Consider the following 17,564-nt stretch of genomic DNA (forward strand, 5'->3'; position numbering starts at 1 on the left):
AGAGTCATTGATTTACACTCGAATTAACATGAGGTGTCATGTCGGAGTGGTGCTGTATCATCTGAAGCACATGTTGGACAACAACACAGGTGTCAAGTGAGAATCTCAGGTGCTCCGACCACATGTAATAATCCTGTTTTCTGATTGGTGCAGAGGGACTGCTCGGTGGTATGTCACATCTATCCAACACCACTCTCAGGTGACGCTCCTTCTGTGATGTCAGTGGGTGAGGTGTTTGGATGGATCACATCACTGTAACCCCATCTCCACTGCTCATTAAACTCAACTTTAATTATTGCTCCTGCTGGCTCACTGGTAATTAATGTTTGGTTTAGGGCATTGGGGCTGAGGCTGTCAGGGTAATTGGTTTGCACTGGAGTGGAGGCCTCAGGCCAAACTCTCCCCTTTCCATTTTGTTTTTCACAATTCCAGAGTAATGATAAGACATTATTTTTTTTTATCAAACAATGGCTTAAATTTTATTAAGATGAATTAAAAGTATGCTTGAAATGATTGACATTTTACTAACCATCCAGCCTCAAGGTAGCTGTTAGGGTTTAATTCTGACTTGACAATAGACCAGGCAATAACAAATTAAATGGCAGCAACCACCTATAGTTCCTTCAGGCTTGCACCTAGCTTGCACGGGTGGAGATAGAACATAATCTAAAGTTCAACAAAGTTGACTTTGTTTAATTTAATTACAAATTAAATAGAAACATGACATATCAGGGCCTTTATGCCCTTGAAATGTTCCTGAGACCAAATAACATCATGAAAGATACCACGAGCACATATTTTTAGTCATGGTGGGACCAGAAATAAGATTTTATGTACAAGTCTTACCTCTGAAAAGAAGAGTGAGAGGATGATAAGGCTGATCCAGTGGATAATGCTGGCAAATTGGAACGCATTGGAAACTGTTGGGAGAGGAAACATGATTAATGTTCATTTGTAAAGTCCTAAAGAAAGAAAGCATAAAGGTGCATAATTAATAACTTTTTTCACTCCTTAACATTCTGTCCATGACCAATTCTAATTATTTCTAATTCATATCAATCTCCAACTATTAACCCACAGTGCCACCCTGTATGTCCTACACCACTAATCTGTCTGTGCACTCTGTTGGTCGACCCCACCTTCCTGCCCCCTCCTCCATTTGTCTTGTGAGAGTGGCAGCGGACTGAGAACTAGATTACAATAGATCTCAAGTGACTAGAGTCCTGCTGTCCCCGCCGTGAGTCTCCAGTATCATCAGAGCTGGACGCCGGCCAGTAATCGATGGGGATGTGTGCCTGCTGCCACTGACAAGAGACTTGGTTCATTATCACCTCTCTCCATCACTCTCCATCGCAACCATTTACCATCCAGCTGCACCTGCTCTTCTGTGATTGGCAAGACTACACATACAGCAGAAATTCATAGACAGGACTGTTATTTCACAATATCTAGCATAAACAAATCCTAACGGATGGTTCCCATAACACCCACAAATAATGGATATTTACAAACATTTTTGTAAAGTGACGTAGTGAAGTCAAATGAGGGAAAAGATTCAAAGTCTTACTCATAGATAATTTGAATGTCTAGTTGTTTAAAGTCTACAGTATGTTACTGTCACTGGATACTCCATTCACATAACCACCAACATTTAGACACACAACGGTAGTGGTGGAAGACTTACTCAATGGCTTTACTTTAGCAAATGTACAGAATGTAACACACGCATATATATACACATGCACACACGCACACTGTAACATGTAAAAGTCCTGCATCCATAAGCGTTGTATTTTAAATTTATCAACAGCAAAAGTTTGCAGTCTGCAGAGTAATATTCTTCCTGATATAACAAGAATCAGAGCAGCAGCCATTTTCTGTTGGCATCAGTTGAAGTAAAGGCAGTTTTAAATACAAACTTTAAAGTGCTCTTCCTTAAATCTCAATTTGTGGACCATGACAAGGTAAACATTTAAAACATTTATGATCCATAGCAATAGAACTGCCTCTGTAGATATACAGTGACAGACAGGTAATTGAGAAGAAGAATGGCATCTTTTTTTTTTTAAAATAAATTCTCTTAATGTGGGCCTGTCAGCAGGTACCGGGCACAGCGCAGGACCAGCAGCAGTGGAGTTAATAATGATTCAGTTTAATGTTCAAGGACACTGAAGAGTTTAGCTCCTCACTGCTCCAGTGGAGCGGCTGCTGTGTGTTGCACTGTGTGCCTCCCAGGTGTTCTACGAACGTCACACAGTGTATTAATGGAGGAGAATATGCACGCTCAGCAAATCTTTCCTTAATAAAAGAACAAGAGGTAAAATAGGAAAAAATAAATGGACACTATTTACATTGTAAGAGTTTGGTGTCTATGAGGAGCTCCAAAGACAGGAAAAGCACCACCAGGATGACGCAGGCCACCAGGATACAGTTGAAGCCTGCGCTGAGCAGACAGACCTGCCACAGGGCCACTCGACGCCCACAGCATGGTTTCAGCCAGTTGGATCTGACAAAAGAGGAAAGAAAGAGGTATCAGCATTTACAATATTTATTAAATGTTTTTGGTTCATTCATTTTCATACAAAAGAGAGATAGAAATACAGTTAGTCAGAAGCTAGCAAACACCTGATTTTGCCAGACTCAATCGTACCCTTAAAACAATCGTAATTTTAAAAAAATATATTTTTACATGCCATGAATAAAATGTTGCAGTGTGACTCCAAGGTATTATTTTTATTAGACAAAGTACAAGTTAGGCAAAAGTTGACAAAATACAGTGCTGAGATGTGACTGTTAAGCAGAAAATTATGCTTCACAACATATTTTAAATGACGCCGTTGACTGTGGCTTTATCCATGACTGCACTGATTCCCAGCCTCCTCCTGTGAAACCCTGAACCGCATTTCCGTGGGTTGATGTGGATATTTGAACTCCCTGACATGGCCAACAGAGGGTGTTAGTTTACAATCATGAAAGGTGATGTCTGTCTAAATCCAGGCAAAGTTTGGTGGTGATCTGTGGTTAGAGAAAGCATTGACAGAGAAGGGGACAGTGAAGCTCTGTGAACAAGCGACTTGACCGTCAGCAGTGTGACTGGAATACTGATGGAGTCCTTTTTACGAGGTAATGAAGGGAGTCACTGTAGAGAAGGCTGCTCAGGAGTAAGGATTTCACGTTTTGCAAATTAGTGGGCTGAGACAGAAGTTATAGTGTGGGAAATAAATAATAACGCCGGTCAAATTCACATCTACAGGTCAATCTGTGAACTGTTTGTTTAGCTATGGAACATGTTTTAAATAATCACATTATTTAGAAATGTACAATTCCTTGTCTGATGAAAATAGAGACATTTTCAGAGAAAAAAGTAGGTGAACATTTTAAGACTAGTTTTATTTTGTACTGTAAGAATTCAACATTTAGGCCATTAACATTTCTGGCAAGACGACTTAATGCTATTTTGAAATGGTGGGACAGTTATACGGATGAGCTACTACAAGAGCTGACAGTAGGAGCTGAGAGAGACAATGCCTCTCACCAACTCTCCAGCTGGAATGGAAAGTTGGCTCTGCCCACTACCTTTCCCTTCTCCCCATGCACTGGCATGGAAGAGACAGACGTTGGCAGAGCACTTCCCTCCTCTGATCATGTCTTCATTCCTTGGCGTGACGCTAAAATGAGCTGCAACGGTGGCAAAATGGCTCCATTTTCACTGCGGCTTCGAAACTGATTTACTGCACCCATCGTGGAAGAATTTTGAATCTGTTTTAACACTGTGGTCTTTTACAACACATCACTTCTTCTATTTTGAAACATTGGATGAAGATGTGTCTTTGAATAAATTTGAATGGGATGATACGAATGAAGCTTTAAGAGTACTGGAAAGAAACAAATTGTGGCCTAATAAAAGTCCTACTTTATATCTCCTTCTACTGTAGATAGAAAATATACACAAGACCTGAATCATGTTTATGTCCCACGTATAAGCAAATGACTACTGAACTTGGAGCAGTTAGCTGATTTGACACTGTGGCAAAACTATCCCGAGGGGGGTGACTTTGTTTTACGCATCACCTCCTCATTTGATGCACATTTACTCCTGCTCAGTCAGTGGAAGAGGCCACATGTGTCTGTTTAACTTTACATGTGGGCCTCTCTGGTTGAGTTGAAATTTTGAGAGTTCACATGACCCGTAAAACTGCTGTTCACAGTTGCATCAGGGATATCACTGGAGAAGAAACTGTAGGAAATCAGAATGAAAACATTTCTTCTGTCTTTATGATTTCCTCCCACAGTAACACATTTATGTAGCAATAAGGGAAATGTTTTTCAGCAGCTGTCGAGTTGATCACTCCAGCCTCCCACTGGTTTCTCAGAGAGACGTACGCCTGGCATGGGTAGAGCCACAAGTCTGTAAACAATGCACGGCTAATCTAATAAAGGCGTAATCATGCTGATAGCAATCATCTTCTTGGCTTTGGGTGGGGTGGCACAAGTGTGCAGGCTCCAGATGGTGTAGAATCTGCTCCACCAGAGTCGCGGCGAGACTCTGAAGATGCCAGGTATCGTGCCATTATGTATACCGGCCTACACGCTAGAACACCTGCACCTTGTATATGAGAGGCATAACAGAGATCTAATTGATATGTTTTGTATTTGTTTTATTTTTTGCAGCCGGTGTGAACACCTTTAAGGCAAGGTCAAATCTCAAATAGTTCAAATATCTAAATTCAAATCACAGCGTTTGGTAAATCGACACACTGATGAAGGTTTTTGGACATTTTAATAGTAAATGCATATTTTGTTGTGTTTTGCATAAATATATTTCATAACCTGACAAAGTGAAAAAAATATTTGAAGAAAGTTTAAGCACATTATTGATGTAATTTTAAACTTGATTATATTGAAGTAACGTGAGTTTGGTGTTTCATCATTGGTGAGGCTGAAATGAAGGAGCGTTACTCATTCACTCTTTCCACCAACATTTTCCATGAAACTCTGGGGATTTGCACCAGTTACCCTCCAGTAATAACCTATAACCTTCACGGGCTTGCAGCTATACCTACTAAAGCATAGTTGAATTAATCTAAACCTGTTACATCCATAGTGAATATTTGATACTGAGAGCATATAGCTCATCAAAATCTTTTTTTTCCCTTAGTCAGGTAATGCATTAAGATCAAAGGGTAGTTTTGGTAGATTTGTTTTCACACTATATAAATGTGCTTTGGTAATTCCAGGCCTTTGAGTCATTGAGTTAACATTTCACTGGTTCAAACAACCTCAACTTCCAGAGGTTATGGTTAAGCAAACTTCCACCATATCATTAGATAGTCCATCAAAGTGCATCTTGTATCAAATGATTTCATGCTTCATTCAACTGCTGCTGCTGAAAAAAAAAAAATGTTACCAGAACAATAAAACTCTGAGTGGGAGCAGTAAAAAGAATAGCTGAAAGTGAATTACTATCCTTACAAACTTTACAAAGGGCACAGCCTCTTCAGGCTTGAATAGATCCAGGAATTATGTCATAGTGGAGCCAATCACAAGGAAAGCAATACTTACCGGGAAGGTCCACTTTGGGGTTAATTTTACTATTTCCCATCTACAACCCCACAAAAGGACACTGAGGTCATGAGCCCTTTTTTTTTTCTTATCATTACAAATTGGATTTATTTGCATTTTATTATTGAGTTAACTCTTTATTTTTTGCAAGTTTTCAGCTACATGAAGGTCCAAACACCTTCTCCTCACATCCAGGAATGAAGTGTAGGAAAAACACTGATTTTGTGTGACGTGTTTCTGGCTTGAAGGCAGTGACTGCTTGGATTTTTGCCAACAAAACTGCAGGTTACTACTCCTGGTCAATAAATAGTCCAGCACATATGTTTGTTAGTATGCTGTAGAGATGCTAATAGGCAGATTTGTTTAAACTCTTGTTAAATGCTGGGCTCACTGTTTTCCCCTATTTCTAGCCTTTGTGCTAAACTAAGCTAATATGCAGGTGGCTATAGCTTGATATTTAACATATAAGCATGAAAGTGATGTCAATCATGTAATCTAAGCCTCTGCAAGAAAGTTAAGAAGCAAAATTTCCTAGAATGTCAAATTATTCCTTTGAACCCTTTTTCTAGAAGTTTTTTTACCTACGATGTGTCGCTTGATCAAGTAAATTTATTTTTCTTAAAAAGGGGCTACTTTTACCATAAAAAATGTCTTTAAAGTCCACCCAGACTTGAAAAGGCATTCATGAGTTACAAAACAGTAAAATGTCCCCCTTCCCAAAACTGTCTTATTAAGCACCACACCAAGCACCAGTGCTTCATTTGTTCACAAATTGTTCAAAAAGCATCCTATCCAAGATCAAATCTATCATCTGAGAATATTAAAACGAGTCAACAAGGCAATAAACCTGAGTTACAATCTGCCCAGCCCCGATAACGTGCCCCTTCTTTTCCAGGTTAACCGCACCGCACCAGCCAATGCATCACACACACACACACACACACACACACACACACACACACACACACACACACACACACACACACACACACACACACACACACACACGTATATAAGATGCAAGTTTGCAGGCAGTATGTAGACTCGGCTTTGATACGTATGACAAATAGGCTGAATTCAGTGAATGTGTGTGTCCTTACTTTGTGTCATGCCAAAACTAGCCCAGCCCAGAGGGGACGCAGTCAGACGCTGCTGGTGACACATGCAGTATATTAATGAGTCTTATTAAAGCAACAGAACAGTGGCAAATGTTGTTTCTCTGACCCGGTCGGCCCTGACAGTCTGACAGAACCACCTGGCCCAAGTCACTAGTAGACAGGCACACTCTGTGGACAAGGTCACCTCTCAAACTGGTTGTTTTCAAACTCGCTTGGGCCTCATAGATTTTTACATCATCATACAAGATACCAAGTAGTAGTCATCCTGCCGTTGTAATTTTAGTCAACTTGTATGCGAGACTTTTTGGACACAAACATTCAGGTCTTTCTGCATTCGATTCTCTTTGCTTTTCCACCTTCATCTCTCCCGCTTTCTCATTTTCTCTGTCTACTGCTTCTCTTTGTCCTCTCTGATGCTAGTGTGTGTTTAACAGGTTGATATAGCTGTCAGTGTTTCCCACTGCTGGTCAGATTGAGTGGAGCTGGACAGGGAAACAGAGGAGGGAGATTAAATCAACCAAAGTGATCAATACCAACATGTCGAGTGAGTCACCAAACACCGGGGCTGTCAGACTCACAGCACCTGATGGTCTCATCAGATAAAGTACTCCACTGTGGTGGAGGGAGATATTGCTAAAACATTTATTCACCCTTTGTCCAATATACAGCGTTGGAAAATAGGTCCTTTATTTCTACTTCTCTCTGTTTTTTCTAATCTTTACTCTAATTCCTCCCGGTTGGTGTATTACAAGCAAATGTAAGTCTGTTTGAAGAAATGCACTTTGCACAATATCTTGACATAACATACAGTATATTAAGGTCAGGACTATTGCTGAGCTCAGGAAAGGGCAAGCGTTGGTCAAATGATAAATGTTTTGGATTTTCAAGATCAAAAAAATCTTCCACATTTTTTTTAAATGAGTTGTGAGGTTTAAAATACACTACAAAGGAAAACAAATCCAATGAAGTAGTAATTATATTTGCCGTTTTTTTATTAAATTTCTTTGGACCTTTTAAAAAAAAAAAAAAAAAAAAAAGGACTAATACAGCAAATATATATTAATATCATTGCATTTGTAAGGAGTGTGTTACTGGTGCACATTGTACAAAAGTTTGGAAATGCTTGAGAATTAAACTCATATGTGGGTAACTTCATGCTTTTGACAAAATCTTTACAAAAAAAATGTATCACTTATTCTTGGCCTTAGCAGATAAAATGGTTTAATTTCTTCTCATTAATGTGTTAATGCTGTGAGTGCAAAGAATAGGAAAAGGCGGTAGTTAAAGTTCTTTGATTATTTTTAGTGACCTGATGGATTGATCTGTGATGTCTGATGGATTGCCACAATATAACAAATTATATTTCTAACAGACATTTAATGATTTAATGACTATGCATCTGTGGTATTTGGTGTAATGAAGTTTTTATTTTTACTCACAACTGATGAGTTATCTATTGGAGTTCTATTATTGGCAAATCACCTGAGGTGCTTTGAAACTGGTGATGACAACTTTTTCACAGATGAGAAGTGTGACTGTGAATGTAGAAGTTAAATGAGACCATCTCACCAGTTTTTATGTTGCCTGAGACACAAAGAGAGAGAACAAAAATTTAAATTATTCAGCATTTAGTTGTATAGTGTTGTTTAATTTTAGTTTGGTGTTGTTTATTGTACTGTAGTATAGTGTAGCAAAGTTTAGTGTAGTTAGTGCAGCATAGTGGAGCATAGTTTATCTTAGCTTAGTTTAAGATTAATCTTTAATTTAAGTTGATCATAAGATAGCTTAGTTCAGTTTAATTTAGTTTAAGCATAGTCTAAATTTTGTGTAGTGTAGTTTAGTGTAGTGTAGTTTGGTTTAAGTGTAGTGCAGTTTAGCTTAATTTAAGTGTAGTGTAGTTCAGTTTAGTTCAGGTGGATCTTTGTGCTGAATGTTGTCCATTTTACTTGTGAGAATGCTAAATTTATGAAGTAGCACTAAAAAGAGCACAGTAGAGTCTAATGGGAATGTTATTAGGTTGTTTAAGTTGTTCAATGAACAAATTACAGAGCAGAAAAATTACAAAAGATTTTACATTTTTATACATTAAAGAATGTCATGAACATGTTTACATGATTGAATTAAAGGTTTTATAGTTTAGTTGCAATAAACAGACCATGTTTGTTTATGTTAGCACCAAGTCAGATTTCAACAAGGCACTGTGTAAAACCACAGTCATACAATCAAACAACGTAAAGTCAAGAAGCATTTTGGTTCTCGTGAAATTTTGTTTAAACTAAAAAGAAGGGTGCGAGAAGGAACAATTTGAGTGTCCTTTCTGCTGATGACAAATTCAGTCTCACCTGACAAATATGGCTAAGCAAACAGGCAGCATCCTATTGTCTCCAAGGAACAAATGTGTCTCCAGCAGACTCCACATTTTAACAACCAATGGACACACACACACACACACACACACACACACACACACACACACACACACACACACACACACACACACACACACACACACACACACACACACACACAATGCTTGATGCTACGCAAGTGTGAAAAAGAGGGAGTACTAACTTAACATAAAATACATGCTGAGTTTCCCTGATGCTGTCAGATTGCAGGTAATTAATTTTACATTTGAAAGGTTCTCCATTACCAATGCCTGTGCACCATTGATTACAACACATCAGCAAGAAAGAGCGAAACTCCTGCAGAACTTTCACTGAAAACAGAGGAATAAATGACTGACCCTGCAGTCAACATACGGAGGTAACCAACTGACCTTTGCATGAAGATAAGCAGCTTTTGTTTTTTAAAACTTTGACTCTGCTGATGGCTACAAAGAAATACGACATGTGACAAGTACATTTGTAGTGTACTGCATTTACCAACTTAGATCAACAATGTTGTCAGGCACGCAAATCAGTAATTTAAATTGTTCATTTGTTTATATAGTTTCATAACAGCTTCTTAGTCTCAGTAAAAGCCATGCTAGCAACAAAAGCTGATACTTTACCAGCTAGAACTAATGATTAGCAGAAGGTGATCACAACACTTGAAAAGTTGGTAAATTAAAAAGTGCTGGCCATCACTTAGAACAAAGGGGCTTTACAATGCGATCCAAGTCCTGGAGAGAATACCAGTGTATCGGACAGTTTACAAACCTAATTTACACCAAACATTAAACTGGCAAGCACCCACAAGAGATTTTTAACAAAGATGCATGGCAGAAGCTCGTGCTAACACTTGTTTATGATGGCCAGAGGATGTATTAAAACCTCTGAATTAAGTAACTGTCGTTGGAAAGTCCATCAAGCAACCAGAGAAAGACACAAAGAGAAGCAAAACACCTCAATGGGAAACAAAAAAAATCTACTAAGGGACACAAAATGACAACAGAATTACACACGCCACTACACAAAGGCACAAAACAACAACAAAGTCTGTGTGTCCTGGTCCCATAGATAGGTATAGGGGCCTATTGTGTCATAATCTGTCCATGACTGCAAGCTTTTTGGCGTTACAAATACAATAGATTTATTGATTTGATTCCATATTAGGAAATCTGAAGTTTTGAATATGAGATAAAATGTATTACAATTAATGAACAATGTAACTATTATTAATGTACAAGTTATTATTTTCAAGAACCAGGCCTTTAAATTTAATGTAACAGATTTTTACAAATACTTTTCCAAATGGGACCCATTACTTAAATCTGTGCTTAGTTTTGTTCAAAATCCCATCCTACATCTAGGAATATGGTTGTATCTATATATTGTATGTACCTAGTACATACTTTTGTGCTATACTGTCACCACAGTGAAGCTTAAAGAGGTGAGTTACTAAAAAGCAAGGACCAAAACCGCTTCAGACTTGATGCTGAAAGGCATCAGGTTTGACATTATACATACACTATAAGAAATATCTTAGAATATACTGAACCTGCAGCTTGAGGCTCAAGTTCACTGTGAGGAGTTCCTTGTCTGCACACATGCAATGAACAAGGGCAACTGGTGTTCAGCTTTTCCTCACAGTCCTGTGGGAGAGCTGGGGAAAGACTCATTTGTATGTTACAAGGGGACAGGAAGGTCAGTGTGTGTGTGCCTGCATTGGGTGTATTTTGTATTCAATGAGTGTATTCATAGTTTTCAGTCACGTGACCAGCTCGAACCCTGGAGGGCAAAACATCATTAAAACATGGCAGCTAATACAGGACAATCTATAGAACTGCAGAGCAGGTCCATGAATTTTCCATCTGTTTCAACGACTATTTGGATCAGCTCTCACCAGATGAAAAATAAAGATATAGTAACAAACTACAAGTTTTGAGCACCGACAATCCATACACAGATCCCGATGCGTTTTTTAATTTCTAAAAGCAACAAAGTCCGTGCCAGACCTCCACTTTGGCGATGTTAACGTATATCTTGAGGAGAATCCCTGCCCTTACTATAATGCTACTGTCTAGGAGGTGAAGGACAGGAAATTCTTCATCGTGTTAAACTTTCCTGTTTTGTATTTAGACCGCAGTTGGGAAACACGGGAGAAGTTGATTTCTTACAGGTAAGGTGCAGATAAGGTCTGGATAAGGTCTTAATTAGGGCGGATAAGGAGCGAGGGAGGGACATATATATATATAACATACAAATATATATATATATATATATATATATATATATATATATATATATATATATATATATATGTATATATAACATACAAATATATATATTTATATATTCTTCATTGGTTTGTGCAGCCGATTGACCAACAACTATCCGATGTTTTGGCTCAACAAACTAGCTGGCAGCCAGTGGAGCAAAGCTTTATTTTGCCCTCCATGGGGCTTGGCTACAAGGATGTGACGTCGCATGAAAACTATGAATACCGTGTGTGTGCATTGATATGTGTGCAGCCAATTAGAACAAGCCTTGATCAGTACGGTGTTACAACAGACTGCAGATAGTTATGAATCTCAGGTTTGAATTTTGTCCGTTACCGTCTTGCTACTTTGGAGCCAGAAGTGACCATATTTGGACGAGCTGCAGAGGAGCAAGCGCTGGGTCTAATTTGATCAAATTAGGACACGACGCCCTGCCCACTGGGAAACCTGACTACACTACAGGCCTGTCAATCAAACAATGACGCGCACAAACCTACCACTTTTTGAGGCCTTATACTGTATATAACAAGTGTGGAGATTATTTTCAGATGAAATGCCAGAAAATGAATTAGAAGGAGTGACTCTAGCAAATGACACCATTACGACTTGTGAATAAATTATAATGACTTTGTATTTCATGAGAGAAGTTGAATGGGAGTCTATAGAGCCAGGGCCTTTTAATTTGCCTTAAGCATTCCTTGGTAGTATTGCAGTTTAAGGCACTTCTGCATTGGCCTCACTGTTTAGACCCAGAAGCTGCCTCCATTTTTATATACAGTCTACAGTTAAAACTTTTTGGATATTGATATGTTCTATATATGTGTAGTAACTGACCTTTGTTTTTGTTGTAAGGTGGGGGATATGATTATTATTGTTCTTAGGTCGAGAAATTATCTTTTAATACAGATAGACAGGGACAAATCTACTTTTATGTGCACCAAGGCTGTCAAACTGGTCTCCGTAAGTCGCGTTTTTGCTCCAGCACTTTACCCTTCTCCCTATTTAGCCAAAAAGCCATCTCACACTTTTAATATCTGTGAATATTTACCACTCTTCTCTCTGAGGATGAGTGCAGGGGTTAAGCTTCACTATGCTCTCCATGTATTCCTTTATGACAATTATCACCTCTAAATACTGCAGCTGAGCAACTTTTGGACGGTGGATAATGACAGATGTGTAAGTGTCATGACAGGCAAAATAAAAGTTTGTGTCATTAATGTGTGGGGGTTTTTTCCCCATTAAATTGCACCACGATGTGTATATTTGTGGATTTGGGCATCAAAACGATTGATTTTTGTGGCCGAAATGTTACACCTAATGACAAATGTAGAGGCCAATTATTGTTTGTAAATTATTTCTATAAAGTATAAGTTTCAGCTATAATAAGCTGCTAAACAAGTATGGGTATATTTACATGAAGAAGAGTAGTGTGGTGTGAGGGTAAGCTACCTAATTAATCACGTGAAGACATTTTGTTTCAAAATCTGACATTAAAAGCACAATTTCAGTATTTCTAATATCTTGGGGCATCACAGTAAAGATTTATCATGTCCATTTGTCCTCAAGACCGACAGAAAACAGCCATTTGGCAAACGATGAACATTTAGCTCCTACACTACGTGGGCCTGCAGCCATCCCTGTGGCAGAGGAATTAAGAAGCCTGGGAGATAACAGGATGGCCGGTCACTCCCTGGTCGCTGTCTCAGACAACTTCTTGCGCTCTCTAATTAAATCAGGCCAAATTGGCTCGACCGGGTGAAAGCCTTCGGAGAATGCATTATTTCAAAAAGCAAGACTTCAACGTTTAACCTTTTTTTCCCTCCTCTAACAAAGTTAAAGCATGTAAAGTAAGAAAGCAATGCAACTGCAGTCTGGCACAATAAACAGTTGCACAACTTTGAGTTGGTTCCTCCTACATAGAGAGATACACAGGACTCGCAATGAAGATGTTCTCACATCTTCCAATGCAGGTTGATGAACTTTTGCTGCCCCTTTCATGCAATCATACCAGGATCTAAGGATATTTTTAAATTGTAAATAATGTGGCAATCTTTAAATAAGTTTAGTTCATGTCCATGTTACGCAAGTCTCAGAACTGATTCAACTTCAAAATCTTCCCAGAGTCACTTGTGATTATTTGAGACGGCACTTTTTATTTTCCTTCAGCAACCATTGTCTAAAATTTGCAAATGGGCCAGTAGTTATTTCCAAAATAGAACATTTGGACCTTCGGTCTGAAGCTGGTGGGTGGCAAAGGGTAGGAGCTCTTGTTTTTTCCTCTTTTCCCCTCTTGCTCACTACAGATTTAGATGAACCATCTGGTGTTGGTACCTAACCCTGGACTCCTTGCACATTTGGACCAGCCGTATATCAGCAACATATGCTTCTGTCTCAGCGTCTGGCAACCACACACCCATCACTGGGATGGGAGATGACATTACTCCACTGCTCAGGTGCACACTTCTAATTGCAGTCCGGGGGTTGGGGTGGTCTGCTGAGCCACTCTGGCAATTCGAATGTCAATATATTTTTACAGTGCACTTTTTTTTATCCAGGTTCCTCGTTCTCAGACAATAATAAGCCGAGCTAGTTCCCTTATCACACTGTCAGCATCATTATCCAAGCCATGACCTTTTCTTTACACCTTTTTTATGTGCAGATAAGGGCTCAGAGGTTGGCACCAATATATCTCAGGCACCAAGCAGGTATCGCTGCTGCAGCTTTTCTCCTGGTCTGCTGGGCGCCATGCTGAAAGGCACTACAATGGCTGCTTTGGCTAAAGTTGATTCCATATTGTATTTTTCCTGTAAATAGAGTTAGAATCATCAGCGTTGAGTAGTGGGCTGTACGAAAGCTGGCTTACAGAGAGTTTGTCCACCTACATACTCTCTGTTTAGCTGCTAACCTCTGAATTCCACCGGACACGTGTCTGTCATGTCGCGTGGGTGACACTGTTTTGTTCTGTTTTGTACATGACTTCATTCAAGCGTTTCAGAAGTGAAGTGATTTTTCCACCCCATTTTGTCAACTTCCTGGTTTGGTCATGTTTCCTTGATTTTTGTGTTTCTTTTAAGTCCATTTTGTGTTCTTTGTTTGTTACTTCCTACTTTGTGGTACTGTAGCCCAGGCTACACAAAAAGGAACTAGACTTGGCTGTGTTTTAGTTGTCGTTGTAGTTGAAAAATTCCTCCTCAAAATTATTTTGTTACTACAACTCACGTACAGTGCCAAGAACACGTTTCTTCTCCTACTTGAAACAGCAGGAGTGTAGATGTTAATGTAATGATATGATATATGATCAGAAATGTTTTATCATGACAATTGACCAGATTCCCTGTGCTGTTTCTGTGTCTGTCTTCCTGTCCAGTGGAGCTGCTCTGTGCATATTGACAGGGCTTCCTTCAAAAATAAACTTCACATGTATTTCGAGCAAAGCAGAGTATCTGCTTCTGGGAAACTTCTGGGGAGCTCCTGAAACTCAACTGATCATATCTGAGATGGAACATGACAGCCGGTCCTGGTGTAATCTTCCATGGTTCCAGAGTTCGTCCATTTTAAAATATGGCACTTCAAAGTTTTATTCTAATAATGGAAAAAAATAAAACGATCAGATGTTGCTGGCTTACTTGAAAAGTAAGGAAATCTATTTTGAAGATTTAGTTAAATTCTTATGATTCCTCACATTATCCTCAGGGACTATTTAATTGCCTGTTGAAACCATCAGCGCAACTGCAGATGAGGACCTGCCCTCCAGATCCTCCTCCCTGATGTTCTTTATTACACGCAGGGTTTTTTTTCTTTCCTGACAAAGTCACACACCAGCAGCAGCCTACATGAACACCAGCTGAAATGCACCAAAAGAACCCTTCAACCTAAAAAAGAGAAGTGAGCAAACAAACAAAAGCAGCTTGATGACTAGGGGGAGAGTGGGCAGCCATGAAAGTGCTGAACACAAGCCCACGCCACCTTGGTCCTCCCAGCATTTTTCCTAGACAGGAAGATGGATGGGCCCAACTCTAATAATAACTACACTCCACTTACCATGGCGCCAAAACTGCTAACACTGCAACTGCCCCCTGATGCTAGCTAGAACAACCACCTCCCACAATGTCGCCCACTTCTCTCCTGATAGGAACATTCTGTTAGGCAACAATACAGTAAACGGGTGCTGGAAATCTCCAACCTGTCCACCTCTCCTCACCCTCACCACAGGACCACGAACCTGGAAGCTCCTGCAGGCTTGTGAAGGTGCCTCTGGCAGTTTTGGTCAGTGTGACGTGCTCACAAGTGCGTCAGGCGTGATTTTGTGCTTTCTGGCGTTTCATTTAGTTGTAGTGCAGATTGGTATTCAGGATGGGAAGGTGTACTTTGTGTGAAAATTGAGGGTAAAAAAAAGATGGAAGATGAGACAGTGAATGTGAACAGAAGTGAGGAAGAAACTGAGAGAACCAAGAATACAGAGAAAAGTCGGGAGAGGCAGAAATATGTAGAAAGGTGGTGAAAGAGAGAGAAAGAAGAGCCTATCTAAATGTGCAGAGGCATCAATGAAGGAGCACTATTGTTCCTAATGAGGTGTGACAGCCCAGTATAAACTGGAATATGAAGTGAACCATGATTACAGAGGATTAGATAACAACCACTACACAGTGCAGTGAGAGAAAGCTTTTCAGGCCTGGCCTTGTTTCCTCTCTCTTTCTCAGTGTATAAATCCTCTATGTGCTGTGTTGCTGTTCATGCATGCAAATATATACGTGTGGGGAAGGGAGGGTGAGAGAGAGCAAAAGAATGAGGGGTTGTGTGTGAGTGACTGCTTTGCCGTTATGTGAAGTGAGGGCAGCGCACTATACGAGAGATAGCAGTAAGGTCAGCTCCACCTTCACAATGCTACAGGCTAAGATATGCGAACATGCCTGACAGTAGGTGCTTCATCACACAGTGGCAGCTTGACACAGAAGCTTTTTCTCTTGATTAATCCCCTCTGCTTGCTTTCTGCTAGGAAACACGCCGCAACTTTACAGTAGAGGAGAACCATAATAACACAAAGCTCTGATCATTTAGCAACAAATCTGTAAATCTGAGGGAGAAAAACAGCAAGTGACTCGTCTCTTCCTCCTGCAGCATGTAAATATATGATTATTCTTCGTGCAGTTTTTCTTTGAATTTCAATTTCAGGGACTCGTCAGTATAACTGATTAGTTTGATAACTTTAATATACACTACAAGCTGGAACATTTAGATTGATGTAAACCGTTTCTTTTAAAGAGAAAACATATCGGTTTAGTTTGCATATTTTTCATTTGCACCCACTTTCTTTTTTGGAAGGAGTCGATGAGAAAAGTTTTGCTGACAGCAACACATTCCCAAACTACCAGTGAAAATAACTTCCACCCCTCACCCAATGAGCCGTCTCCATGTTGATGAAACACCTCCGCCGTGGTTGTGACATTCTCACATTCAGGAGCGCTCGTTTTGCCAAACATCCCTACAGAGCATGCCTCCACATTTCCCATGCACAGCTTTCTTCATGATGCTCCTTCACTATCTCAGAAAACCAATGAGCCAGCTAATGCAGGCTCGACGTTGAGGGGTGCGTGGGGGTGTGGTGGGGCAATCCACTTTCCCAGGTAGAGTCAGCGGAGCAGCCAGTAGATTCCACTCCCACATACATTTTCATTTTGATGGCTGTGGATTGCCATCCCACTGCCTCTGTCTTGCCTCCTCTCAACTTCACTTCATCATTCCACACACCCAGAAAAAAAAGGTTCATTTCCTCTGCCCCATTTCCCTAAAGGTGAGTTTAGCAATCGGTCACTCTGCTAGATGCACTCCAGCTTTTTCACATTTGCATTCTGAAAGCGAACAGATATGAGCCCAATGGTGCTACATACTGTTATGACCCAAACAAAGTCAACTCACAGGTAGGTGATGTGAAAGCGGTGATTTAAAAAGCCGTCCCACCGCCGCAGGACACCCTCATAAAACATGATGATGGTGCACAGGCGCGGTGTTTGTGAATGTCATTTAAGAAAGCTAATGGCCGCTGTCTGTTTGAGAGGTAGATCGATACGGTAATGAGGAGACGGAGGCACAGACGTAATCACTGAAGGCCCAGCGGTGCTGAAATCCACAGAATAAAATAGAATTTGGTCCTGGAGGACGGCAGGCTGAGTGACATATTCGTGAGGCACGCTTGCAACATCTCACCGATTCTAATGATGCAA

General features: G+C 40.0%; 1 protein-coding gene across 1 annotated transcript in view; it reads right to left on the reverse strand.

The window, feature by feature from the left end:
• LOC138213028 (transmembrane protein 266-like) overlaps nucleotides 1-17,564 on the reverse strand; it is a 47,971-nt gene that overhangs the window by 12,800 nt on the left and 17,607 nt on the right. Inside the window, exons 4-5 of the mRNA XM_069173834.1 lie at nucleotides 2,352-2,506; nucleotides 847-920 (exon numbers count right to left, since the gene is read on the reverse strand). Coding sequence (XP_069029935.1) covers nucleotides 847-920; nucleotides 2,352-2,506 — 229 coding nt within the window. The remainder of the gene's footprint in view (nucleotides 1-846; nucleotides 921-2,351; nucleotides 2,507-17,564) is intronic.

The sequence above is a fragment of the Embiotoca jacksoni genome, unplaced genomic scaffold, assembly GCF_022577435.1.
Source record: "Embiotoca jacksoni isolate LCO1_2020_lvr unplaced genomic scaffold, fEmbJac1.0.p SCAF_6, whole genome shotgun sequence".
Classification (NCBI taxonomy): Eukaryota; Metazoa; Chordata; class Actinopteri; family Embiotocidae; genus Embiotoca; species Embiotoca jacksoni.